At 47.9% G+C, this 26101-nt stretch overlaps 10 protein-coding genes across 10 annotated transcripts; 7 read left to right on the top strand and 3 right to left on the bottom strand.

Moving 5' to 3' along the window:
* Positions 1-344: 344 nt before the first annotated feature.
* On the top strand, positions 345-706 carry LACBIDRAFT_300267 (uncharacterized protein; the record flags this gene model as incomplete). The annotated part of the gene is made up of 2 exons (XM_001883076.1): positions 345-563; positions 614-706. 2 exons carry the CDS (start codon positions 345-347, stop codon positions 704-706), a joined length of 312 nt encoding a protein of 103 aa, XP_001883111.1.
* Positions 707-1123: 417 nt separating this feature from the next.
* Positions 1124-1816, bottom strand: LACBIDRAFT_300266 (uncharacterized protein; the record flags this gene model as incomplete). Its single annotated transcript, XM_001882952.1, has 4 exons — positions 1124-1431; positions 1491-1526; positions 1576-1625; positions 1677-1816. 4 exons carry the CDS (start codon positions 1814-1816, stop codon positions 1124-1126), a joined length of 534 nt encoding a protein of 177 aa, XP_001882987.1.
* Positions 1817-2506: 690 nt separating this feature from the next.
* LACBIDRAFT_300264 (uncharacterized protein) lies at positions 2507-2821 on the top strand (the record flags this gene model as incomplete). The annotated part of the gene is made up of 1 exon (XM_001883075.1): positions 2507-2821. One exon carries the CDS (start codon positions 2507-2509, stop codon positions 2819-2821), a length of 315 nt encoding a protein of 104 aa, XP_001883110.1.
* Positions 2822-4569: 1748 nt separating this feature from the next.
* LACBIDRAFT_300263 (uncharacterized protein) lies at positions 4570-6653 on the top strand. Its single transcript, XM_001883074.1, has 10 exons — positions 4570-4854; positions 4909-5041; positions 5095-5233; positions 5286-5342; positions 5404-5686; positions 5732-5828; positions 5882-6225; positions 6277-6419; positions 6473-6507; positions 6559-6653. The coding sequence occupies exons 1-7, from the start codon at positions 4588-4590 to the stop codon at positions 6025-6027; spliced, it is 1122 nt and encodes a 373-aa protein (XP_001883109.1). The 5' UTR covers positions 4570-4587; the 3' UTR covers positions 6028-6225; positions 6277-6419; positions 6473-6507; positions 6559-6653.
* Positions 6654-7688: 1035 nt separating this feature from the next.
* On the bottom strand, positions 7689-10989 carry LACBIDRAFT_300261 (uncharacterized protein; the record flags this gene model as incomplete). The annotated part of the gene is made up of 4 exons (XM_001882951.1): positions 7689-9062; positions 9113-9451; positions 9501-9650; positions 9700-10989. The coding sequence occupies 4 exons, from the start codon at positions 10987-10989 to the stop codon at positions 7689-7691; spliced, it is 3153 nt and encodes a 1050-aa protein (XP_001882986.1).
* Positions 10990-12194: 1205 nt separating this feature from the next.
* On the bottom strand, positions 12195-12522 carry LACBIDRAFT_300260 (uncharacterized protein; the record flags this gene model as incomplete). Its single annotated transcript, XM_001882950.1, has 2 exons — positions 12195-12319; positions 12369-12522. The coding sequence occupies 2 exons, from the start codon at positions 12520-12522 to the stop codon at positions 12195-12197; spliced, it is 279 nt and encodes a 92-aa protein (XP_001882985.1).
* A 5035-nt stretch (positions 12523-17557) lies between these two features.
* LACBIDRAFT_328894 (uncharacterized protein) lies at positions 17558-19132 on the top strand (the record flags this gene model as incomplete). Its single annotated transcript, XM_001883073.1, has 7 exons — positions 17558-17688; positions 17763-17826; positions 18205-18268; positions 18388-18547; positions 18682-18745; positions 18793-18843; positions 19124-19132. The coding sequence occupies 7 exons, from the start codon at positions 17558-17560 to the stop codon at positions 19130-19132; spliced, it is 543 nt and encodes a 180-aa protein (XP_001883108.1).
* A 1382-nt stretch (positions 19133-20514) lies between these two features.
* Positions 20515-21756, top strand: LACBIDRAFT_300257 (uncharacterized protein; the record flags this gene model as incomplete). The annotated part of the gene is made up of 3 exons (XM_001883072.1): positions 20515-21183; positions 21233-21300; positions 21354-21756. 3 exons carry the CDS (start codon positions 20515-20517, stop codon positions 21754-21756), a joined length of 1140 nt encoding a protein of 379 aa, XP_001883107.1.
* Positions 21757-22059: 303 nt separating this feature from the next.
* On the top strand, positions 22060-23304 carry LACBIDRAFT_300256 (uncharacterized protein; the record flags this gene model as incomplete). The annotated part of the gene is made up of 8 exons (XM_001883071.1): positions 22060-22073; positions 22127-22313; positions 22362-22432; positions 22480-22636; positions 22696-22905; positions 22959-22995; positions 23053-23223; positions 23276-23304. 8 exons carry the CDS (start codon positions 22060-22062, stop codon positions 23302-23304), a joined length of 876 nt encoding a protein of 291 aa, XP_001883106.1.
* Positions 23305-24442: 1138 nt separating this feature from the next.
* Positions 24443-25462, top strand: LACBIDRAFT_328892 (uncharacterized protein; the record flags this gene model as incomplete). The annotated part of the gene is made up of 7 exons (XM_001883070.1): positions 24443-24510; positions 24667-24726; positions 24777-24899; positions 24946-25020; positions 25074-25163; positions 25327-25392; positions 25444-25462. 7 exons carry the CDS (start codon positions 24443-24445, stop codon positions 25460-25462), a joined length of 501 nt encoding a protein of 166 aa, XP_001883105.1.
* Between the last annotated feature and the right edge of the window lie 639 nt (positions 25463-26101).

Here is a 26101-nt window from a genome sequence, read left to right as displayed (position 1 = left end):
AACCTGTGGCATTATACACAATGGCTCTTGGACAGTTGTCATAGATTAATCATAAAAGTGGTAGCCACCAGTCATTTTGTCCACTTGGATTGCTTCTGATCACTTTTGATGATAGGATTTCACAAGGTTTTGCTGATTGGTTAGTTGCTTCAATATGTGGATCTTTTTCTCTTTTTTTTGGTAATCAGAATATATGCTTCAGTTGTCCTTTTGGTCTTGATGTAGGATATTTCTTTTGCTCCCTGCCTTTATTACTTAACTATCATTTATTCCCTAGGGATTCTCCTCCTAATACTCCACAAAGGCATAGAAATATTGAGAGGGCAAGAGAGCGTCAAGAAAGGATGTTGGAAAGTCTTGAGCATAGGAGAACACCTCAAAATCCTGCTGTTGGTGGTGGTGTACCTTTTATTCTTCCTTTCCCTATTCCACCCCCTGTTGCTCCTCTTCAAATTCCTCAAGGTCCTGTAGGTGATGATCCATTTGTTGAGGTTCTATATAATGGTCAAATTCTTCACCTTACTCCTGGGATGGCTGCACAAGTGGGTAATTTGCAAAATCAGGTAGGTTGCAGAGTTATATCTCTTTTTCTAATATTTAATATATCTTTTAGGCTCATGCTGCCCCCCTTGCTGCCCCTCCACCTCTATTTCCACCTGCTGCTATGGTAGATGAGGTGTGGATGGTGAATTTGAATACCCAGTAGAATACCTCAATTCCATCAACCTTAGTGGAATGCCTCTAGCAAAATTGAAACTCAAGATAGGTGCACCAGTAATGATCCTTTGAAATATTGATCCAGCAAATGGACAATGCAATGGAACCCGGGCAATCCTCACCCGTGCCTCTTCCCGAGTTTTAGAAGTACGCATTCTGGGAGGAGAATTTGCAGGACACACAGCATTCATTCCCCGCATAAGATTTGAGCCTTCAAATGCATCTGGAAACAGAACATTGTCTACATAGACCTATGTAGACGTATAGTGATTGGTAGGCCCGTTGATAGCCTCCTCCTATGTAAAGCACTGTAATTTCGCCTTTCTACGGTAGTTCCGGTAGACAGTTCCTAGCCAGTCTACCAGGCTCTATGCGGCCTACCGATCAACCAAATCTCAACAGCGATTCACATCTGATCTATCACATGATCAAGGAGCTTTCCAGTGTCAGGCCAAAAATGCCGAAAAATATCCGAAATGTATGCAGAAAAATATATTGCAGCAGTGCTACTGTACATGCCAATGTAAATGTAGACTACAAGCATATAAACATCCAAAGTGTGTCGGCCACTGCACACTGGAAGGAGCAGAGGATGACGTTGATGTGCAGTCAAAAAGATGGCACCCCGGCACCGTGTGATCGTTGACATTCCCCAGCATCGCGCAAATAGTTGTGATGCCCTACTGAAACTTGAACCAAACCGTGATAGCGACGCTGTTGAGTGTAAACACGTTAGCACACACTCAACAAACAGAAGAAATGGTGAAGCTTACTGCCGTGGTTTTGTTGGTCCATAGAAACTACTGTACCTAATGTGCCGTTAGTAAGGTTTATGCAACAAGGTGTTGGTTGGCTCACCAGAGGGAATGTGGGAGCAAACGACTAAGGACCTGCTTGCTGTCCATAGGCTGTCCACGTTAGCATTATACAGGTGGTGTTGCATGCATAGTGGAGCTTACCAGTGGGAATGTGCATGGTGATCGGGGGCAAGGCCTATCAACGGCTGACCTTTGAGTGTTTGTGAAGGAGAGAAGAAGAAGGTAAAAGGACTTGGAGAACGCTTCGATTGTAAAAAGCGCGGAGAAGCGCGGTCAGCCATCAGTATCCCACGGCCTGTTTTTGTCACTGGATAACCCCATTCGCATCATTCAAGGTACAGATCATCCGCCAAGCCTGATATTCTATGGCGAGTATGAATCTACAGGTAGCTACAGGTCTACCCAAGACTACTACACCTAGGTAGCTCTAGATAAATTCAAGAACTTATGTACGACTACATAATTACAATGAAATTACCCAGCCAAAACGCTGTTCCAGATGTGGTGAACTTCCATTCCAGTTATGCAGAAGGCAATTTCCTGTTCACCTGGCCTTTTGCATGACAATCAACAAATCTCAGGGACAGTCAGTGAAACATTTAGGACTGGATGTTCGGACCCCAGTATTTACACATGGACAACTTTATGTGGCTCTTTCACGTTGCACATCAAGCAACCGTATCAAAGTTCTCTTCAAAGATGGTTCACAACAAACTGTAACACAAAATGTAGTCTATCCAGAGGTATTATTAGATTGATGTAAATGGTAAAAGTACTGATAAATGTCACTTTATTTTGATTGAGATGTAAGAAGAGCCAGAATTGAACATGTGTACCAGAACTAGGATTAAGCATGTGTACCAGGGGGTCCAGGGGGCATGCCCCCGGCAAGCTGTGACCAGTGCTGGAGGAACGGCCGAGCGTTAGCGAGTGCCGTGCCGTAGGCACGGGTCTAAAGCTTGTCTGGATTGATGGACGACTTGTGGACGACTGGAAGTAAGCCACACCAAAAATTTCATCTTTTGCGTGCTTTGTTCTCACACGTCCACGTCTTCCCCTTCAAGTTACCACATCGACAACTTGATCCACGGCTCGTCGTTACAGCACTGAGCGAATTCGCGCTTTGCTACACTTCTGGGCCACATCCTTGGAATCTCGTAAACGATCTTGAAAATTTTGTAGGGTATCGACTACGGACGGGTTTCCTTATGCATTCTCTTCGCAAATACCAAAAGCACAACAAGTCCATAAAAGATGCCTCTGCCTCTTCTGCTGCGTTCCCATAGATCCAGTAAACTTACTTATAGTGCGCGTGCGGGCGAAGCAGCTGGAACCTGGGGAGATGAGTAGGTACGTCGATGGTGACCTTTCCTTTCCCCCAACGAAGCTGACACAGTTTTTAGTTCACAATGGCGCCGGTGTATATCCATATGGCGATGCTATGAATAAGATTTTTTCTGTGGAGGGAAATGAAAAATTGGTCGTTTGGGTAGGAAGGGGCCAGACGAACTGTTGACATCAGGCAACGTCGACAAATCAACTGCTGGTCTCTTGCGAGCCCATACTTTGCAACCTGTACCGACCGACTTTCATGATACTGGATCTTTCGAAGGCGCTAACGGCATTTCATACTCTCTAACCGTCGAGCCTGCTTCACCAAATAATTCTATGGGTATCACTTCTTTATCGCATGCCGTAACTCCATCGGCATCCATCAGTTGATGCACTGGGACAGCTGGTCATCTCTCTACCCCTTCTTCAAGGCCCTTTTCTTGATTTCTCCGCGATCGGTAGATCGTCTTTTCTCCCATAGATACACCCGTCCGTCTCTTATGCGGATGGTTTTGAGAATCAATGCCCTTCCTCTGTGTGTCCGAGTCGTTCTTTTGAGTCCGGAATCAAAAGCCCACAACTTGAGTTCTGATCCACCAGCCCATGGTTCTGGGCTGATGTTGAGTCCGGGGTTCAGTTCTCCGCAAGATGAACTTGGGTTGGGAAAGGGACGAATCTGCCAAAGGAACCCCTGACGTCGGGCGAGGTCAACGAATCAACCGTTGCCCATTTTTGCGCAGCTGAATGTGTATACTTAAATCGACAAAGCCACACCGCGTGCCGGTATGATACGTGAGGTCAACGAACTGTGCCAATCGCAACTCGTCAACATCACAGAGCAATAGCTTTTAGGTTGGCAATCACCGAGCGAGTTCGCACTTTTCTTGCCCCGGGTTGTTGGCTTTTGGATCTCCATAGATTTCTGGACGAGGTCAGTGAGGCCGCAGATCTGATATCCCGAGTTCTGGTCTCACTTTGGGTTTCTTCGTCATTCAAAGATCGGGTTTTGCGCGGCTTTGGTAACAAAAGGAACCTGCCTCCGAACACTATTTGCTCTGGATCTTTGGCTTTGACATCATTGAACGTGCCCGATAAACCATGAAGGACAGATTGGTAAACCACCATCCATTGACGAGCATTATGCCCCCACACCTTGATTAGGACTTTCAGTATGAACAATACTTTTTGAGGTTCATTCCGGATTTCTAAGGTTCATTCCAGATTTGGAGCTATAGTTGCGGAATGAGGCAAGTTACGGGAATGGTCCAATTCCCCCGAGTTCTGGTCTTATTGCTCTTTTCTCACAGACATCATGAGCGGGTTTCGGGAGGGAAGGTTGGGTAGCAATATGCTTCGGGGCTCTCAGCTGGTGGAGTCATTCCGCAGTGAGAATCGGTCGAACATGCCTGAGGGAGTGGTCAACGGCTGGAGTAGGAGGTTTCGTGTCAGATGTCCGAATAGCAGACGACTCCATATGGGCTGTGGTAGCACTCATGTTTATCCCAATCTTCGCTACGCTAACATACCAGATTTCATACCCAACGACCCTACGCCTACATAGTCATACCGTTACAAGAAATCGCATGCCATTAGCGCATCATGATCATGCACACGGATGAGGGTACATCACGTGATTCCTCCGAACTCCTGGAACTGTGGACAACCTCATGTCTCTACTGTCATTGTCACCAGTCATCTTCGAATTTCGTACTCACAACATATGTCGACTCTACGGTACGAGGTCAAGTATAAAATTGACAATAAATTGGGCCCGATCTCTTGCCTTGCCTTTTCTGCGGAGGGCCAGACTCTGGCTGTTGGATCCCACAGCCTCATTACACTCTGGGATATGGATACCGGAAGATCTCCATTGGTGTATGATGGCAAGTCAGAGGTGACCTGTTTGGAATGGGGCCCCAACAACACCCTTTACTGCGGATATGAGTCAGGCTTCCTCACCGCAACAAAGGTGGACGTGTTAAGGCAGGTACGCCTGTCTGGACATATTATCATCCAATCGACCTGCTAACTTCGCCAAAAGGAATGGGTCACTGTTGGATATCAAGCATCTACTGCGCCATTGACGTCCATATCTGTGCATCAGGCGGGAACTCATCTTGCTATTGCCACTGACGGTGGGGTTGGTCTCTGGGTTCTCAACAGCGCTAGTGGTGGTTGTTTCTATTCATTTCCGTCTCATTCACCGTGAACTCAATTTCCCACATAGATTGGCAGCATCGGAAAACTCTCGAAAGCCCAGCAGTCAACGATGTCGGCCCTGTGAAGGTTACTTCGTTGTTTTGGCCAAGCACAGAAGTCTCGAACATCAATACCATTATTATATCCTACGCCCACCACGGAGTCATGTGGGTTATAGAAGCCCATTCGTCCAAATTTCACCGACTGACTTTGGGATAGCGTCTGGAGTCTGGAACCCCAGGAACAAAAATTTGCTCTCAGTCACCTCCGCATCTTGTACGTCATCAAAATATGCTGCGTTGTAGTGTTTGAGTTCACCAGCACGCAAATATAGTAGGTCAGGTGCCAGCCTCTCAGCTGATGGAAAACTCTTTGCTGTTTCAAACATGCAGCAGGGCTTCGATGTTTATAGCATCGAAAGTGGGGTCCATGTGCGAACTTTTCGGGAACATGACTGCTCCTCTGAAACGCAGCCCTTTCCAGCTTTGTTCATACAAGGTGGGAAGTGGCTGCTTGGCGGCGGTATTGGTAAAGCAACAATCTGGCATGTTGGGTCAGGCACTCAGGTACAAGTTTTACTCAATGACGGTGAACTCACTCATCCCGTTCAACACCTTGCTGTATGTCTCATTTCTGTGCACCCAACTTCTCATAATGCTTATTAGGCAACATACCATTGTGCTGCTCATGGTGAGCGTTTTCAAATTGCGACTGCTTCAGACAGGGGACGCACCATCTCACTATGGCGCGCACAAGCAATAGGTAAAGATCATTTTGTAGCTGAGTTCTTCTATGGCCTACAGCATATATTCTAGGGACAAAGGTGGAGCTGCCTTATTCCGGAGCTATTGAGGTAAGGAGGCACCCGAGAGTGGTGTGGAAGTGGGTCTTTTCTATGATAATAGTATGTATTGCAGGTGCACTCTATTACATTGATAATTTCGCCACCTTCAGGATTTAACTTAATGTTTGTACTTAGTATACGGGCGAGTAAATGTGTATATAGAGACTTTTCGTCATATGCCTATACTTTACATTATGCATTGAAAATCTAAATTCAACGTAGATCCGTAATGGATGTAAGTTTTGTGCTAGCAACGTTTCGTAGATATTTCGCGCTTTGGGTCATCCGACGGAAGGATTGACTCGACACAGCACTCTTGTGCCAGAATCAGTAAAACATGGTGGGAATATTGGATAATTCACTTACGAATCAGGATTGTCAAACCTCGCTGGAGATGTCCTGGGAAGGATACAAAGCTCCTCCACTCTTCGTAATGAACCAGACCAGGGGGAACCTCGATGTAGCGAAGCCCTCCAGCTTGCATACCTAAAAGCGACTGCTCCCAAACTACTGTCAGGCAATGTCAGATACAGCATGAACTGATCAGATGAACCACTTGCCCGGTGGAACGTCGCTCTCGCCCACGACGATGCGAAACTGCAGAGAGAGAAAAATGGAGAAAGACCTTTGATTTGATTAGAATCTTACTGGATCCCCATCTACTTTCCATGCCCTTGCAAGAAGTTTTGCACTTTCTTTCATAAAAACCGCATACCAAATGTCAATCTGACTCCCCAACCGAACCCTTGGCCCCTTGTTCCCATTCGCAAGACCCATGGGTTGCACATCCTTGATCATGATACCGGAGTTGTCGTCACCCCTTTCTTCTTTTTCTTCTTCTGATTCGTTCGTTTTACACGGGTTGATGTCAAAAAGATCTGCTTCTGGAAAACTGCGAAGAGAAGATGTGCGCGACTCTTGTGGTGTTGGAGTGCACTCGTGTGTTTCTGAAATAGGCCCCCACTCGATTCCACCCTCCTGGCGAGCGACATCGCCAGGGCTTGCTATATCATGTTAAGGAACCAAGATACTATGCTTCAAAGCAGAAAAAGTACCTATGAAATTGCCTGCAATGAAAACATCACTGAAGCTCATCAGTAAGGTCGAAGATGGCGGACGAAATTTGCAACACCCACTTCCTTCCAGTTACTTCAAAAGCATACTCTTGGTGAGCTTCGAGAACCACGTTTGTTACCACTTGTTCTGTCTTTCGTTTGACGGTTTAGTAATGGCATCTGCCTACTGGGTAAAGTGTACCTGTTGCGGGATCAAAGCGCACAGAACCGCCGTCGATATCACGGGTGCCTTCGATTTCGTTGCGAAGTAATGAAACTGGACAAGGGTACGCTCCTCGACGTTCCGGATGATCGCCCCAAGGGATATGTTCGATAGTCTCATATCCCTTTGAAGGCAAACCTGACGGAGTTCGTTCCCGGAGATTCGAGCAGTCCTACGTTTGTCAACTAAGAGCTATGAAGAGATAGAAAGGATCCACACCAAAGATTGTGTGTATTGTCCATAATGGATGAAGTGACCCAGTTGGCGTGATATTCAACATGTGACCAATAGGCCTGAAATACTGTCGTTTGAACACTCCTCTGATTTCTGACTCAAATGTTATGCAGAAGGCACATTCATCGTGGAGAACGACGCGTTTGAATTTATTCCCCCTCGCGCAACCTCTGGCATCAACTCGTACGCTGAACATTGTTTGATCTACTTCAGTCGTCTATAATAAGAACGCTATTACCATTTACTCTATCGGCCACCCTTAGCTCTCAGGTTGCAGAATGTACGGTAATCTGCGGGAATAAATCTGACATTCGCATCCCATGCCACTCGACCTCCTCTATCAACACCTCATGCGCCTCCCTCCAAGCAGATTGTTCAAGGGAGGGGGACGTCGAATTTGTCCTTCCTCCGTGTTTAAAAAATGTTCGCCATTGAGTGATGTTACGAAGCTTCGGCTTTTGCCCGTTTACTTCTCGCCATATTGCTTGGAATAAATCCTCGCAGGGGCTGTTCCAATCGCCAGTGAAGTGTTCGGAGAATTTTGATTTAAGCTGTGCCGAACTGGGCCAAAGCGATCGGACGACCTTTCGACGATTGGCTGGAGCCGGAGTAATACATCCTAGGAGTAAATTGACTTCGTCGGCTGTTACTGCATCGTCTATGAATACTTGTCCGTCCCTCTCTTCAGTACATCGGGGGCCTGTCAAATCCGCGCCCTGCATTGCAGAACCGACAAAGTCTAAACCACCAACCATCAAGGCTAGCCTGGTTTCTATCCCACCAAGAAACAGGAGGGCTCGGGAATGGCGGCGCTTAAAGAAGTCGGCCAAGCCAGCTTTCCAACGGCGGACGACCTCCTGGGGGTTTTCATGATCAATATCGGGAATGCTGGATTCAGCGGATACGATTCCAGACATCCGCGAGACAGGAGCCATCACGCGAAACGGTAGGCAATGTGCGACGGCGAAGTCCATTACATCTTCCTGAGTCCAGCCAGGGTGGGCCGCAAGGGCACACCTAATGCGAACTTCTACAGATTTGCCTTCCTCCTTATCGTGATTTGGAAAGAAGAGGTGTCCCGAGTGTAGCAGTTCCGCGTCCCAGTTCAACTCTCCTCGATCAAAACGGAAGGCGGGGAAGCTTTGGGTATACGGCTGGAAACGCGAAAGGGTTGACCAATTATTTGATAAGGGAACTGACAAAACGGGCCTGGCAACCTCTGGTAAAGAGAGTCTAGCACACGCTGGGCTTAGGTTGACTTCGACTCGAGTCTGATCGTCTTTTGGAAGAGCGTCATGACTGGTGGGGTGGCTGCGGTTGCCGCCTTGTGACCCAAGAGAAATTGATTCTTTGTCTTCAAGCAGATCAAGATGATTGTTGTTGTCCATATTCGATGGAGGAAATATCGATGAAAAGGTGGACGATGCTAATGGATCGACCTCCAGCAAGAGACATTCAACATTTACTTGTCGCCCTGAGCTTGGTATGTTTTCTATTCGAGCCTCGGCATTGTGAATAAGACTGCTGAAACGGCCCCAATCGTCGTCGTCGGAGCCAAGAGAGATGGTTTCATCGTCTTCTCCGTGCAGGTCAGCAGACAGATGGTCAACATTGTCCACATCCATAGAATCCGGAGGCTTCTGAAAAACTTCATAAGAGCCGGAATAGAGGAATTGAGTAGATTGCGCACCTGGCGTGATGTATCATTGGCATTGTTGGGCATCTCCGTGTCGAGTTCCATTTTATGGTCTTCCGCGTCAATGATTGTCACTTCATGCAAGCAATCGTTATTAAGCCGGTCAAAACGAACTTCATTTATCGGGTCCCAATCGGTTCGTAACTTTTTTCGAGCCACGTACTCGGCGAAGGTCAGACGTTTTCTGGGTCCTGGTGTGTAATGAGCTTCATTTGACCATGTTGCTTTTTGTGACTGGAAGTTCGTAACTGGCAAGCTACTGGAGAGCGGGTTGTTCAGTACTTCTGGCTTCCTCGACGTTTTTTCTACGAGAGGAACATTTCGATAACGTGACTAGTCGAAATGGGTTAAACCTGATTCAGCACATTGAGGAAAGACTTACTGAACTCCCTTCTGATAAAACAGGATGTGGGCATGATGGGTGGGTGGTAAGGTCGGCATGAATACCAACCAAGCTACTGGTGGGCGGGCTGTTCAGTACTTCTGGCTTCCTCAACGTTTTTGCTAGGGGAGGAACATTTCGATAACGTGACTAGTAGAAATGGGTTAAACCTGATTCAGCACAATGAGGAAAGACTTACTGAACTCCCTTCTGATAAAACAGGATGTGGGTATATTGGGTGGGTGGTAAGGTCGGCATGAATACCAACGTGGTCGCGAGAATGTTGATTTCTGGGTGTCCTGTTTTGTAATTGTCCCGTGAGAGGCCTATCGTAGGGTTTGCTATTATGAGTGGTTCTGGCCGAAGATGTGAATGGCGATCGTGGTAAGTTCAAAGTGGGTATCGAATCCCCACCTGTGAGTAGGTCATATGGATTTCCTTGGAGAGGTCGATAGTTCCACGCGAACATTTCTCGGATGAGGCCTTCAGACTCCATAGGATCGCAATCTTCCGAATCTTCAGAGTCAGAGTCGTCAGAGCATGACGGCCTGGATCGTGGCCTCCACCTTGAAAAGACAACACGTTCACCCTTCGGTGTATCGATCTTGAAAAAGGGCATATAACGAAAATACTCTTGAGCCTTGGCTTTGCTTATCGGCCGCCGTTTCCAACCTTCAAAGTCAATGACGTAGTTATCTGACCGTGGCATGCTCTGGGCTACGGCACCGTTATGAGCTGGCAATGTCAAGGATTTGTCTTGGAAGTATCCATCATAAGGAAGTGAGAACCCTTGTCCTTTGCTAGGCTGTGAGAGTAACGCTGGCGATAAGTGACGGAAACGGGGGTTTTCAGAGGCTGATGGAGACCATTGGTAGTAGACTCGCATGCCTTTCTCGATCCAAAGAGGCAGGTTGGCCGTCTGCCAATCTCGAACCAAATCCACGACAACTCCTACACTGGGGAAGGATTCCAACTGCCATTTAAGAACTAACTTTTGGATGTTCGTCTTCACTGGACGATTCTTCGAGTCCAGAGACTCGGGCATCCAAGCCATCCACCAACGTAAAAATGCAACGCAATCAATGAATGACTGCCGGATTTCCAGGACGGAAGACGTCGCAGCGGTGATGTTTGGCTTCGGGCCTTGGTACTCAGGGTAGAGCGAAAGTAAAGTCCGTATGCACTGGTGAGCCTCCGCAAGCTCCAATTGGAGTTCAGGTAGGGCGGCGGCTGAAGGAAGAGAATCGTTCGAAGGAGTCCAAGGAAGCCATGGTACGCTGACGTTCCAATAAACCGGTAGACCTAGAGCACTGGATGTTCCATTCCTGATCGATGAAAGTTCGTTTTGAAATTGTGAAATGTGAGCACAGGCTGCTTGAGATATACATGATAAGTGGTCGCGTTGGTGAAGAAGACACCATGTATCGTTTAAGACCTGGAAAGTGTGAAAAGCCGCGGGCCGAAAATCCGCCCCTCTGTACAGGTACATGGTTGGACGCAGTGTAGCCTGCTTTTAGTCTCGTCTTCAGCATGAGATATTTGACGGAGAGATGTGATACCTATTACCTTCGGTAGATGTTGGCATTGTGACACATAAGTCACGGCCTGATTAATTGATGCGCACTCGTGATCATGCAAGCTTCAAATGCAATCTTCTCGTTTCAAGAATCAAGAGCACCTATCTCAATCGGATACTCTACTGTGTTACTGCGTTGCGAACCCAGGTCCTCCCGTAATGAAAGTGCATCAGGTAGACAGGCTCGCTCAAGGCCTGCATTTCCGCTAACTGGTACGGTTCCTCTCCTTTCACGCTCCATTCACTGACATTCTGAATCTTCCAAGCCAGGCGTCCGATGTTAAGTCATCGAAGAAAGCCCAGTATCCATCGTCACGAGTGGATACCAACCTCATGAGAGAATGATCCTCTTGAGCACGGACGATGGAAGTTCTGTGATCCTGCCAAGCCAGCCGCGCGGAAGTCCTAGGTGCATCAGCGATTCTGGTGCCGCCACTACTCTAGGACCTCCGAAAGTTCCACCCCAGCATACTCAAGGAGCCGTGACGGACCGATTGACTCCACTCCGCGTAGGATACCAGGGGGCACAGTGGACGAGGAAAATGCTGTTTAACGGCCATCGTGGGGAGATTGGGTTTACCTGGGGAACGTTCAAGGTGCTCAGTGCTCAGAGTTGGCCGGTGAGTTGGGGTTTGGTCTTTTTGTACCAGTTTCCGTCGTTTTTCTTTAGCGCCGTTATTGTGGTTCTATTAAGTGCCCTTGAGGTTTTATACTGTCGTTGTTTTTGACGCGCCTTTACAGTCGCTTTCGCTCCCTTTCGTCGTGTCCTCTTGTCAAACTTTACCTGTGTCATTCCAAAATTGCAGTAGGCTAACTAACACTTCGCATCAACAGGAATCCGAAGACATACCAGGCTCTGAATCTGTCGTGTTTGCCTGCGGTTCCCTTGGCGAGATAATGGTCTAACTTGGCCCCTGGGTCAAGCCTTGCCTTCATCCTCCCCTTCGACCTCCTCATGTACCCTGTTAGCCCTCTTTTCTTGGCCGCCCATTCCTGGCATCGGCGTCATGGTGGTTTTTACCGCTGAAACTAGTCTTTTGCGCATTATGGCCCACGAGACGCCGTCCTTCAAACTCGTTCTCGATGATGTGGGGTGGGAGACCTGCTCGGCAATTAGTTCAGTGAATCCGCGACCGTTCCATGACCGTTCCATGGAAAGGGGAACTGACGATGAACCAATTGAGGACGGCGATGGCTCTGTCTTCGCTATTGCTGGCGTCTGCGATGGCAGTGAAGAAGGGCGCTAACACTGTGAAGAGTCTCAGACAAGGATACTTGTCAATGTGACATACCTACGAGGTTGGTGAGAGGATGAAGGGCGGGGCTGCTTAGGAAGAGAGGTTGCCCAAGAAGGGTGCTATTATCAACTACCACACTTTGATACTGTCTGACGATGAGCACGACGGAGGAAATCGCAGTTTCTGACATTGTAGCCGGACTAAGCATAGAAAGAATAATGATTAATTGCGCGTTGGCGTACTAGGACACAAAAAGAACACAAAAGATACTACGATACGAATGGAATGCACAGGGAGGGGTAACGCGCACACAACAGAAACTTGGGATACACTGGGTGGAAAAGGGTCGTAAGGGGTCGTCACTATGAACAAGTACAACTAGGACAGGGAACCAACGTTCATACTCAGGCCTGAATAGTCAATCAACAACAAAGTCTTCAGGTGAATTGGAGACAACCTCGCTCACTTTGAGTAGAGGTAGACTGTAAATGCACTCCCTGCCGATAGCTTCTGATTGATAAGGTAACATTCCGAAATGACAGATGACGTCGTTGATATGAACGAGCACTGGTCGGACATTGAAGCTCTTGTAGAAAAGCCGAGATCCATAAAGTGGAAACTGTCTAAACGGGTCAGCTGAGGCGTCCTGTCTGTTTAATGGGGTATATTGTTGTAGAACAAGGAACGTCTCTGTGACTTGCTTCTTATCTTGCCCTTGGAACCGCGTCAGAGAGAAGATGGAAGAGATCGACCCAGCCAACAAATCGGCGCTGCCAGGTTGGCGAAATATGATGTTACTGTCCGCTAGCGATGTCTTCGTCGTGTGGAATGTTTGACCAAGACGCACGATAATCCTCCTGAAAAAGACTCTATTCGGAAGGCGATGCTGCGCGGATTCTGGTTCTCGATGGTGAATCCAATCTTGAAGGAGTTGCTTTGTGTCTGGAGTCAAGGGGGAGGTGTCTTTCGCGTTCCAGCTCATACTCTCTGGTTGTTTCTCGAATGCATCATCAAATGACAGATTATCACTTCGCAAAGTCCCTCGGACATCGGCGTTGAATGTTTGCTCATACTTTTGAATGATGGGATGAAGTTCACGAGGCACCTGTTGTTCGTTAAAGACCGCACGAAGATTCTGACCCATGCAGAATCGTTTAAGCATAGTTTTCTCCATGACGCCTATAGTACATGTATCAGAGGCGGGACGCATCCGGTTCAGTCTCTGAAAATTTACATACCATAGTGCTTATTAGTTGGTATCTGTTGCAGAAGATAATTGTATCGCTCAAATGGAAAGCAGCGCCAAGCATGTGTCGGCCCAAAGCGCCTGAGTTGGTCGCCAAAATGGAGAGCCATGTGCTGATAAGGACTTATGTCGGTTCCAGGGAACAAGACGAGAAGGGTAGTCAGATACTGATGCATTTCATGCTCGTAGTCGAGAATTTGGGCTTCCGTTATAACACGCATGTTCGCGAGTTTGACGGCGGTTACGAGATGCATAAAGTTTTCCAACATTTGGCGCTCCCTGCTATCTTTGGGCTTGTGACCCCAGAGTCTCATAAGGGTAGTCGGAAGGTTAACAGTAAGAAGAGCTCGCCACTGATCTGCATAAAGCTTCCCCCATTTGGTTTCACCGGGGTGTGGTGGAGCTTTTGAGATCCAGGTTGGCAAGGATAAGTCTGCCATGTCGCGTCGAACTTCAGCCAGTGTTTCCTTCCCAAGAACTCGAGTTTTCGGTGGCAGTTTGACTTTTTTGCTATCGCCATGCCTTCTCTGTTTATCTTCTTCCTTTCGGGCCTTTGGCTTGGGAAAGAGTTTACCATCATCACCTATGAGGCCGTCCTTCTTGCGCTGAGAGTATTTTCATTGAGTACATTGCTATTGAAGTCTTTGAAAGCACGTACTGATTCTTGTATCAAATTGATCAAGTTCTCCTTGTTCAATTCTTCGTAGTCGCGATGACTTCGTTTTGGACCACTAGTACTAGACAGCCGCAAGACACACATCAAGATCAGGAATGCTTTCTTTCGTTTGAGTATGGTCGTCTTAGCAGCCGTTTCATACATATGATGTGCTTCTTTCTCTTCCGTCATTGTGGCCTCTGTAGAAGTCGCCGATTCCGGACCAGCTGTATCAATGGCACTAGGGTCTATAGACGAAGCCACCGGGGGTACAGGTGTAGTAGAGCGGTCCACTTTGACGGCCTCCTGCATTATAGGCTCATTGTCCTTTGACTGTGCTGTGGAATCTCCTTCAAGCCAGCCCTTGTCAAGCCGCTTAAAATGACGATCAGATAGAGAAACACCTTTCGGGAAAGAGGAACGTACGAGTTGAAGAAGCCTCTCTAAGAGTTTGGCGTGAGTTCCTGCAAACCGAAGTCCTGATTCCCGACAGAGCTCTTCAAGGACTCCTCGATGAAGCTTTTTCAGCTGCTGTGGTGACCCCGTCTGCAAAGTTTTTCGCGCTGCATCCATAGTCTGATCCGTTGGCATGCTCTTTCTGTCAAAGCTAATGCCGAGACCGTCGGAATGAGATACATCCATTCCGAAGACATCCCTGACATGTCGTTGACTAATTCGTAAATAGAAGCAGTGCATAGAGTCAATGACCACAAAGCGGGTGGGATCCCAGTACGGGAGCCTAAGCAACTCAGACCAGCGCACTCCATGCTTATCAAAGCACTCCTTGCGTTCTTTCTCAGATTGCGCAGCCTTCCATGCCTCGGCTGCTGCTTTGTGGTCTTCGTAGTTTCGACGCACCCAGTTTTTGTAATTAAGTTCATCCATTTCGTCCTGAGGCTGCATACACTCGGAGCAGAAATGGCGACACTTGAAATGGCCAAAACCGGAAACTTTGCGAGCCGCGGGAAGATCACAGACCAAAGGCCCTAGGGCACATCTGACTCGACGTCCATACAGATGACGTGACGTACGGCTGAAGTAGACGCCCGTGTGCCAAAGTTCGAGGAGGGTGTCCACTAGAGGTCGAAGCAAATAATTGATTTGGTGGAGGGATGGTTCACTGGGTCCGGGCACCACCCCAACGAGGTATACGTTTTCGGATTTGTAACGAATGGAAGGCGGTAGATTTAAGCAGACCATATACATCCCACAACTTGAAACTTGTTTTCCAGCAGCTTTGGTTCTCAGTGGATTGAAGCCATCAACATTGAGGCTGAAAACGAGACGACCCTCCGTACCAGGCCTTTTCAAAAACAACTCTTTATCCGGTCCTTGTAATTTGCGCAACAAAGTACCGTCCCAAATATCCGACATCTTTTTGGGTGCTTGGTCTGGGTGCGGTCCCAAAACATCGCGGTCCAGATGATCTTCAAGATCAGGACGAGAATACAGCCTCGCTAAGTAATGTTTCATATCCTGGTAAAGGAATTCTCGCGTGGGTGTCTCAACCCCGGTGAAAAGATTCCCTTTTCCAGTGGTTTTGCGCAGCTTCCGTCCACAAGGATCGCTGTCTGGAAAATCACGATTCGTACACCTTTCCGGATAGGCCTCGTCTGCATCATATGTGAAAAAACACTTGGGGCAGCAAACAAAAGCCTTATGAGTCGGTTCGAGATTCAGTATTGAGAGGACTGTGCGGAAATCCTGTGGGATAGAGGCAATGATTTGCTTGGCTTCAGCATCAGGTGATCCACTCAAGGCCAGACTGAGGGCCATCCCGATGCCGAGCAAGGCGAATTGACAATGCTGGATGGAAACGCCACAGAGTATGTGTAGGGTCGCAAGTACAATATAAATGATGAGACCAATCGGTTCAGCGGAGGCAAATGATGGTGAAGCGTAGACAGCTGCATAAGGGGATTAGAGAAACCTTGAAACATGGTTGAAGGAACTTACCGCTCTCATAAGCGTTCTCGCTTGAAGCAACAGCTGCGGTGTGCTGGAGGGACCACTCTTTGTATCTGAGATCAAACAAAGCGTCTAGATGGGCTTCAATATCCGCCAGTAGCACTTTTGCTGTGCAACGCGTCAGCGAGGTGGTCAGAGCCATTTCTCTTACTTCTTGCTTCATACCGTTGAGCCACTCCTCCTCGCCTATTATGGCCGTATTGACTGAGGCCTCGTCGTTAAGTTCGTAAGAGAGTCGACCGGTGACCAGATATTCACTGGGAGGGTGAGCAAACACGAGTGGGCTAGACATGGCTCGATCAGTCCCTTGCTTTTCTAAAGTGAGTTTAATCTCTCTCAGCCGACGCATAGTCAATGCGTCAACCGACTCCTCCCACGGTCGCATGCGGCGTAGGCGACGCCCAAACACCAAGGGGTTATTGGCTGTGCCAATCACTTCTTCGGACGCTGAATCGTTATTGGCTGTGCCAATCATTTCTTCGGACAATGAGTCGTTATCGGCTGTGCCAATCATTTCTTCGGACGCTGAATCCTCCAAAGTATGCTCAGGCAACAGGTTGCCCGACGACCTCCCGCCCGGGCTCTGATCCCGTTGTGATGCACTGTTTTGTATCAAGTGGTCCGTGAAAGGGAGCGAAAACAAATCTGAAGGACGGGGAAGCTCCATTGATGGTAAAACCAATCCAACCGCAGTGTCCGCTAGATGGGCCTCTGCTATCCCAGCCTGCAATGTGTGTTTTCGATGCTGATTCCATTCAGTGATGCCGAGGTACTGGCCACGAAAAAACGATTTCGTGGCTCGATCAATGGACCAGGTGTTTGCACACTCGAAACAGGTGCAAGGACGTTGTTTTGGAGGCAGCCGTTGCTTCTTTTGTTCGCGCGCGACGCCATTGGCAAGATGAGGCATAGATAATCGCTAACAAAGAGGTCGACTTTCCAACACAAGATTGTGACAATTATGTAATGTACGTCACGTGCAACATGAGTATGTACGACGATGGGTGGCAAATTCGTTAAGCATTTTCACTTGTAGAAAGCAATCCTACACCCATCTTGCACCTCGGGTGTTGAACTGGTATAGAAGGTTTCGGGATGAACAAGGCCAACGTTGAATCGCAATATCCTTCTGGATCAACCATCACTCCAGTAGGAGAACAACTCAGACGAAGCAAAGCCCGAAACGCTGGCCACAATCTTGGGCGTTGAGCGGCAGAATGCTTGACAACGGAGGCACAGATCTGGTTCATCTAACAGATTGAGTTCCAGCCCAGGGGCGGCGAAGGATGTCTCCAGACATGCTTCTATATATGGGAGAAAAGACAATCGTCCGATCACGAAGAATAGGGACTTGAAGGAGGGCATGAAGAGATCATGTTAGCAAAGCACGAGTTCACTCAGTGCTTAACACAATCAACCTTGCAAACCAATCGTTCAGGTATATCTTGCGTGGAAGGAAAGACCGATGAGAACCAGCTTCGGAAGGTCCTGTATCATGACAGTCGGTCGGTACAAGTTGCCAAGTATGGGTTCACAAAGGAGCAGCAGTTGATTTGTTGACGTTGCCTGATGTCAACAGTTCGCCTGGCAGGTTGAAACCCTTCCTACCCAAGGGCAAAGCGCGAATTCGCTCAGTGGCCAAGGTATGTGTTGAAAGGGTCATCTGGAACAACCAGTCTTTCTTTTCCCCAACGATCCGTTATGCCTGGTGACGATTAACTAAGAAAATGAGCCACAAAGGTGTTAGTGACCTTTTGTAGCTAGATCTGCCACTCCTTGAGGGGGATGATGTAACCCCGTCAACGAGCCGCCCCATCCCGCGACCCCTGGGTTGTTGGAGTAGAGTTTGCAGTTGCAGCCTGGCGAAAATTTCATCATCGAGCAGTCTCCTCCAACGCCTGGACAAATAGGTATGTTCACGCCCTCGGAAGGTATCATGAAAGTCGGTCGGTACAGGTTGTCAACTATGGGCTCACAAAGGAGCAGCAGTTGATTTGTTGACGTTTGCCTGATGTCAACAGTTCATCTGGCAGGTTCAAACCCTTCCCACCCAAGGGCAAAGCGCGAATTCGCTCAATGTCCAAAGTATGTACTTGCAAGGGTCATCAAGGTGCTCGCTGGACAACCAGTTTTCCACTTCCCCAATGATCCGTTGTGCCTGGTAACGGATAACTAAGAAAATGAACCAAAAATGGGACACAAAGGTTCCTCGCACAACGAGAAAGCCCAGTTGGCAAATACACTATGGGCCGCCCATCCCGCGACCCCCTGGGTCATCGGTGTAGAGTTTCCAGTTGCAGCCTGCCCAAATGGCGAGAATTTCATCATCGAGCAAGCAGTCTTCTCCAACGCCTCGACAAATAGGTCCGTTAGCGCCTAGACAAATAGGTCCTTTAGCGCCTTCGGAACGCATCATGAAAGTCGGTCGGTACAGGTTGCCAAGTATGGGTTCATAAAGGAGCAGCGGTCGATGTTTTCATGTCGCCTGATGTCAACAGTTCGTCTGGCAGGTTCAGACCCTTCCCACCCAAGGGCAAAGCGCGAATTCGCTCAATGTCCAAGGTATGTACTTGCAAGGGTCATCAAGCTGCTCGCTGGACGACTGGCAGGTTCAAACCCATCCTACCAAGGGCAAAGAGCGCATTCGCTCAGTTTCCAAAGTATGTACTTGCAAGGGTCGTCAAAGTGCTCGCTGGACGTGCCTAGTAACAAATAACTAAGAAAATGAGCCAAGCATCGGACACAAAGGTGAGATTAGTGACCTCTTGCAGCTCTGGCATTCCTTGAGGGTCCGCAAATAGGATGATGTAACCCCGTCGTCCTCGCACAACTTGAAGGCCCAGTTGGCGAATACCGTATCGGCCGCCCCATCCTGCGACCCCCTGGGTTATTGGAGTAGAGTTTGCAGATGCAGCCTGCGAGAATTTGATCATCGAGCAGGACAAATAGGTGGGGTGAGAGTCCGTGAGACACTGGGCGTGGACCTATTCAGAGGATAGTATAAAGAGTGGCGCCCAGTATCCATCGGTAGACCGTAAAAACGTGAGCTGGCAAGAGGTCATTAGGCACTAGCTTGTCAATGAAAAGTCCATACCCACAGGAAGGCACCAAAGTATAATCCCTTGATAGATATATGTATCAATATCGCCGTTGCTTTTGGAGCTCTGATGCTTAGCTCCTGAGTTGTTAGAGAGGTCCTCCGCCGCAGTTCCGAGTGGATCTAAGATGTACATGTGATCCTCCGCGAGAAAAGAACGACGCCGCAGGGAGGCCTTCAAGTTCCAGACGAGACGCCGGCCAAACCCTGGCATGCATGGTGCTCAACTAAAATTGCGGAGATAACGAAAATTCGACGCACCAAGAAACAGAAACCACAAGTTCCGTCGTCGCCCTCTCCAATACCTACGTTCCGATATTTGTTGAGAGTTTTCGGTGAAACGCACGGGCGGAAGGACCACACATGCTGTGGAGTTTGATCTTGGTGTGATTGAACCGGTGTTGTTTACTTCAAGACCATGAAACAAACAAAGAAACGCCTAGCTCGCACTCGGCTAAGTAATAGCAAACTTGCAGGTCAAAAGCCGCGCGCCGCGTCAGTGAGTTAGCACCTTTCAAGTCTGCATTTTGTCGAGTGACTACGAGGTGCAAGGTTTAGACCACGGACACCGCAGGAATTCAACCCAAGTTCATGTGCGTTCCACATTCACCGCTTCGCCCCACTTCAATTCCTGTCCTTTCACTCCTTGTGACCTGCAGCTCAGGAGTTTGGCGGAGCGTTGACCGGGGATGGAAGTATTGTAACCATCGGCCGGACATTATTCTTGCAGGCGACAACCTCATACGCTATATGCACTGAGCGAATTCGCGCTTTGCTATGCCTTCCTCAAACCACAAGTTATCTGCCCCCCCCTTCAGATCTTTGCATGTATTATAGACCTGTTGCACAGAGCCTGCACCCCGAGTTATCCGACTCTGGACGTCGAACGTCGAGCGAGTTCGCGCCTCGTTCGCCATCTCGCCAACTCACTTTGGCTGTTTCACATCGCGGCCTTTCACCCATCTCTTATCACGATGAACATCCCATGAATATCCTTCGCAACTCTCTTGCACCCTTATCGAACGAATTCGCATTACATTCATCGCCTCGCCAAAGTCACTTTGCTGCGTGGATCCTGTATTATCATCACGTGACCTGCAGGAATAGTCTTTGTCTTTGACGTTTAAGTACTAACTATACTTTACCTTTGATACCATTCCCCTCGCTGGACGAGAATTCTCGCTGTGTCCGTCATAGCCCCGCATTGCTCAGTCCTTGTCATCTACCAGTTGCCATGTCCCGCAGGCGAGAAACTTTGCCAACAACTCCTAGCCCAGGTCGCAGGACTCGGTCGTTGACTCGGGCTGAACATGAACGTGCCACTCAATCTGTAGAAGCACGGCCTGTTGCCTCTCGAGCTCGAACAAACATGCAATCTGCTCCCTTGACACCTCCTCGGACGGTCCGCCAGTATAGCACTGCCCACAATCGCTTGCGATTGAGAGCATTAGCAACACCCATACCTTCCTCCAATTCGCCCCCATCTACACCTGAACCTCCAGAGACTTTGCCAACAAATATTAGCCCAGGCCGCAGGATTCGACCGTGGTTGGCTCGGGTTGGATATGAAAGTGCCACTCGATCCTCAGAAGCAGGGTCTGAACAGGCATCTGCCTCCCGAGTTACAACAAACGCGCATTGTGTTCCCCTGACACCTCCTCGTACAGTCCGCCAGTACAGCGCGGCGCATAATCGCTTGCGACTGGGAGTATTAGCTTTACCCGACCCTTCCTCCGACTTTCCGCCATCTGTGTCTGAATCTTCATTGGCTTCACCCGCCCCTTCCTCCGACTCCGTGCCATCTATGTCCGAATTTCTTCGGTTGACCGGTGTTTTCTCCTCTCCAACCAACATTCCTGCTCAAGCCGCCCCACAAGAAAGTGATCATCAGAAACTACAGCGGGTGAGTACGCTTTATGAATTTCATCGCTTTAATTGATCAAGTGTTGTAGGTTAGCGAGGCCTTCAAGTCCGCAGCTGAGTGCCCGATTTGCACAGGGATCATGGCGAACCCATTTGTGTCAGTACGACATGCCAACTTTCCGATTTCCCCTATTGAGACGAATTTCCTAGATTACGCTGCCTCCACACTTTTTGTGGGCATTGCATCCGCACAACGTTTGCCGATCAGGTACGGCCGCGTCTTCGGCGTACCGCTGGGTCTCTTTTATCCCATAAAGAACACGAGTATGATTGCCACGCTGTTCCGACGAGCCTGAAGCATCTTCAGGAGACAGTGACTGCCATTCGGCGTCATGGTCGAAGGAAGCCAGAGGACATATTCGTATACGAATGCCCACTCTGCAGGGGCCAAATCCGTGAACAACCTACTCTCAGCCCTTACAAGGCGAGGGCCTTCCTTTCAGATGTTAGGGCTGCTCTCGGATTAGACTTGAGTGACGATGAGATCGCCCGCGAGGAGGATGTGGATAGGGATGGCTTTTTCGATGGATTGTTCCTTCCTACTGGTATGTAACGTTGAACATAACATCTTTGCCAAGATTCCTACTTATAGCAGTAGTATAAGCACAATGTGTATAACTGTAGTATACATGCAAATATTCATTTCATGAGCATAGATACCAGTCGAGTACAGTGTCATATTTCGAAGAAGAAAAAAAAGGAGGGGAAGAAAACTCGCAAACCAGGGGTTCAAACCTGTGGCCTCGAGGTTCCACAGGCGGGCTTGCTTGAACCCGCCACCAACACCACTTACCTCGCCAGCTCCCATCTTCATCCATCACACCCTCCTATATCCGTCACTTTTCCATACCGGACGATGCCTGGTGTATGGTGAGTTGTTTTTCTTAGAACGAAAAGATGCATTGTTTCTCACAATGATGTAGGTCCATGCGATTGCGTGCAGGAGAAGTGCAATCGGTCTATTTTGCAAAGGATCTCAGAATCACGAATTTTGCACTTGGTCCTGATGTTAAGGATCTCGCTGGAAGATCAGTCGTGCAACTCTGTTTCGAGAGAGAAGATCAAGAAGAGGTCGAAGTAGTTCCTATCTGCGCGTTGACGCCTTACAAGGTTTGTGTCGGATGAGCCCAGTGCTATAGGTGCTTTATGTTTCTCTAGAGTGAGCACTTCTCCACCTGCATAGAACTGGATGCTGGTAAAGAATATGCCTTCGAAGTTGTCGGTGACAAGTGCGCATCTCTTTTTTGATTTTTTTCACTTTGACATTGGGTTCCAGTGATGTCCACCTAATCGGAAACTATATTGGTGATCATTCAACTGGACCTCAAGTCACACCCTTCGAAGCGCCAAAAAGTGTAAAAGCCAGCAGTATTCTCGCGCCTCAACCTGTCTTGGCATCAACTGCTCACGAAGACAGCTCTCGGTCAATCCATGTTAGTGGGCCTATTTGTTTTTGACCGGTCTTTGAACTGCCATGTCATCTATTGCTCAGGATAACAAAGATCTGCCGGCAGTTGTAGATAAAGACCCATTTAAGATGGATGGTAGCCCGGATTCAACCCCTCACCCAATTGTCATAGAGGAGATAGTTGGACAAGGTGAACTCATTACTCATGGCAGTCGCGTCGTTTTGTATCACATGTGCAAGTTACACCCTGGGGATATTACACTTGATCGAAGCACGACTGCAGATGGACCTCCGGTTCGCCCATCCCCCATTTTGATGGACACTGATTCATTGACGTTCCGACCCAGTTAGAAGTCACTGTCGGGTTGGGGCACATCCCGAAGGGTGAGCCTGGCAAGCCAATCTTCGGAACCACCTACATCATAACATCCCTTTTTTTAGCTTGGGACCAACGCATTATTGGTATGAATGATGGTGGCAGTCGTGTCATCGATATCCCACCTCACTTAATCAACATGGATGAATGGGAAAAGCATCTCACTGGGCAGGGTTGTCACGAGGGTGTTCAGCGACTTTCGGAAGTCAATCCTCAAAAAGCACATATCATCGTTCGTAAGTATATTATTGATCTCATACATGAAAGATGCCTTTAGATCCTTCCCAGGTACAGCAGTTTTCAAACAAAGCGAATGACATTTAGTCAATTGAGTTCCTTGCGTGGGGTTGGTGACATTACTTAGTTGTTGATGCTTTATACCGTACAAGCAACCCAATTAGTAGGGCGAAGTGAGCTCCTAACTCCCGCGACTCGCAGCCTGAGAACCATTATATCAAAGGTAAGCGTCATCTTTTGGAGGAAGGCTCTCTGAAGCGGTCTACAGGTGAAATATAATCAAGTTCTATACAATGTTGCAAACGGTGTTATATAGCTATCTCGCAATCTAAAGCCAAGTCACTGACATTCGCCTAATCTGAAGCAATGTTCGTCAGTCGACAAATTATGCTAAATAGCGATTTTGTTACCTCATCCATCCCGTTCGCGATGTGATCCACGCGTGCTGCCAGCCTCTGGTATTCAATGTCGATTTGATCTGCTTGTTCAATCAAAGAGAGCATGGCGAGATTTCGCAGTCTTTTTATGGCTGCTTGTTGCTGGGTTCGGCATCTCAGCTCCCCCAGGCTTTAGTAAAGATATCGAATGGTGGGACTCACGTCGTTAATTACACTTCGACTTGTGCCGCCCACCCAAAGTATTGTGTACGCAAGTAGCGCTCCTAGGAAGAGGGACGCTACAAGAAGGAAAGCCAAAGCAACTTTGCTGATTAAAAGTTGTGGAGTCATCTTGGTGAATCGTAGTAAGCTGGGAGGGTCTGCTAGCCATACGTTAACCTATTTATTGTGTTTCCCTATGATTGTCTCTTTGATTGCCACCCCAGGCCTCAGCGCTCAGCGCCTTTGAAAGGCCCTTTGTGCGACTTTTTCTTTGTGAGTAATCACGTGATCGGGTGTCGAAGTGGTTCATGCCACCAGAAACAAAGCGCCACTGGTAATAGAATGGGCTAGGGAAAGAATCTATATAACTATACCCTTCGCGCTTTCACAAGTACGCTCAGAAGTGGCATTGATTGTCCTCTTCTCCCTCACTGGTCTTCATCTCTCTTCTCCCGCAATTCTTCCGGGCCCGCTCCTTAACTTTGCCTTAACTCGTTCATTTTCCCTTTGTCATTCGATGGCTGCGTCAACGTCAGATCATGAACCCTTCATCCCAGGCGGAAATAAGTTCAAACTAACGATTCCTTTTCCTCTCCCTGGCCATCAAACTATTGCCGTCATGCCTATCGTTCCTCAAAGTTTTAAACGGAAATCTGCCTTTCCGACGTCTGAAATTATCGCACATCAGTAAGTGGCGACCTTTGTGATAGGAATCTAACGTAATGGTCTACCAGGACTGTCGCTGTTGAGACACATGCTCCTAGTTGGGAAACTCGTCCGGTTGCTGGCATGTAACTCATAACTTCTATATTTAGCGGGGGCGACGAAGCTAACGAGTCACAGCCAGACTGAGCATGCGAATCAAAGCAAGACAAGCTCTAACGCTGCGACCCCTCTTGTCAAGTAAGTTTTGCTCTTTTTCCTGAGACGCTTCGTCGAGTCTTTTCTTTTAGGGGTGACCCTCTTGTTGACCCCCAAGTCTGCAGCAACCCAGAAGTAAGAGTGACCGGGGTAGCTGATCTACCGCCTCAGTCCATTTCCAACAACCTGTCAATTTCTGCACACTCAGGCTCCAGGTGATTCCCAACGACCGCAACTCAACTGTTCTAATCTTGTCTTCAGGCCGATCTCAACAACGCACAAGAAGAAATCAACAACGGATTGTGCATCTTCGTCAAAGGTGGGCCATACCTTGGGGTATGTGCTACCCATTACAGATGGATCTATTTCTACGATTTCGCTCCACATAGATTTAACGACCTGGGGGACCTGGGAGTTGATATCCCTCAGCTTTCAGTAATCTCCGATAACGGAAAAACTCAGTCATTCGGCTCAAAATGGTACGTCATTAATCTTCGTTGTTTGTCTGTACTTAGCGCCAACGGGTCCAGCCTTCCGGATGGTTTCCATAGCATGCAAACGCGGTCGTCTTCAGCGCGGCTAAGTCAAAAGTATGATGGCTTATTGGTGGGATCTGCTGTCATTTTAACTTAGTGTGCCCAGGTCCAACACCTCACATTTGGGCGTACAGACCGCTTTCGGATCATCAAAGGGGTTAATCGCATCAGGGTGAGAATTCGTGCACCTAATGACATTGTGACACCGCACTGATATCACTAGTGGCTACCACTATTTATGATTAATCTATGACAACTGTCCAAGAGCCATTGTGTATAATGCCACAGGTTTTATGAAAGGCATCTCATTAGGATTGCCCATCTATTTCATTCAATTTGTCACTGGAATATTTCATAAGTGATAGGCAAGGATAATGAGATATCATGGGGATATTTCATTAGGCTCTTTGGCCCTTTCATTATCATTTCTGAGACTTTTCATTAGGATATTTCATTAGACTGCTTCGCTTTTTCATTACCATTTCATAGAATTTTCATTAGGATATTTCATTAGGCTCCTTGGCACTTTCATTACCATTTCTTAGAATTTTCATTAGGATATTTCATTAGGCTCCTGCGCTTTTTCATTATCATTTCTTAGAAATCTCATTAGGATATTTCATTAGGCTCCTGTGCTTTTTCATTATCATTTCTTAGAAATCTCATTAGGATATTTCATTAGGCTCCTGTGCTTTTTCATTATCATTTCTTAGAATTTTCATTAGGATATTTCATTAGGCTGCTTCACGTTTTCATTACCATTTCATAGAATTTTCATTGGGATATTTCATTAGGCTCCTTGGCACTTTCATTACCATTTCTTAGAATTTTCATTAGGATATTTCATTAGGCTCCTGCACGGGGATCCTCAGAGTCGACTG

The sequence above is a fragment of the Laccaria bicolor genome, genomic scaffold (assembly GCF_000143565.1).
Source record: "Laccaria bicolor S238N-H82 LACBIscaffold_19 genomic scaffold, whole genome shotgun sequence".
NCBI lineage: Eukaryota > Fungi > Basidiomycota > Agaricomycetes > Agaricales > Hydnangiaceae > Laccaria > Laccaria bicolor.
The sequence above is the reverse complement of the archived record's forward strand: the minus strand, read 5'-3'. Positions and strand labels throughout refer to the sequence as shown.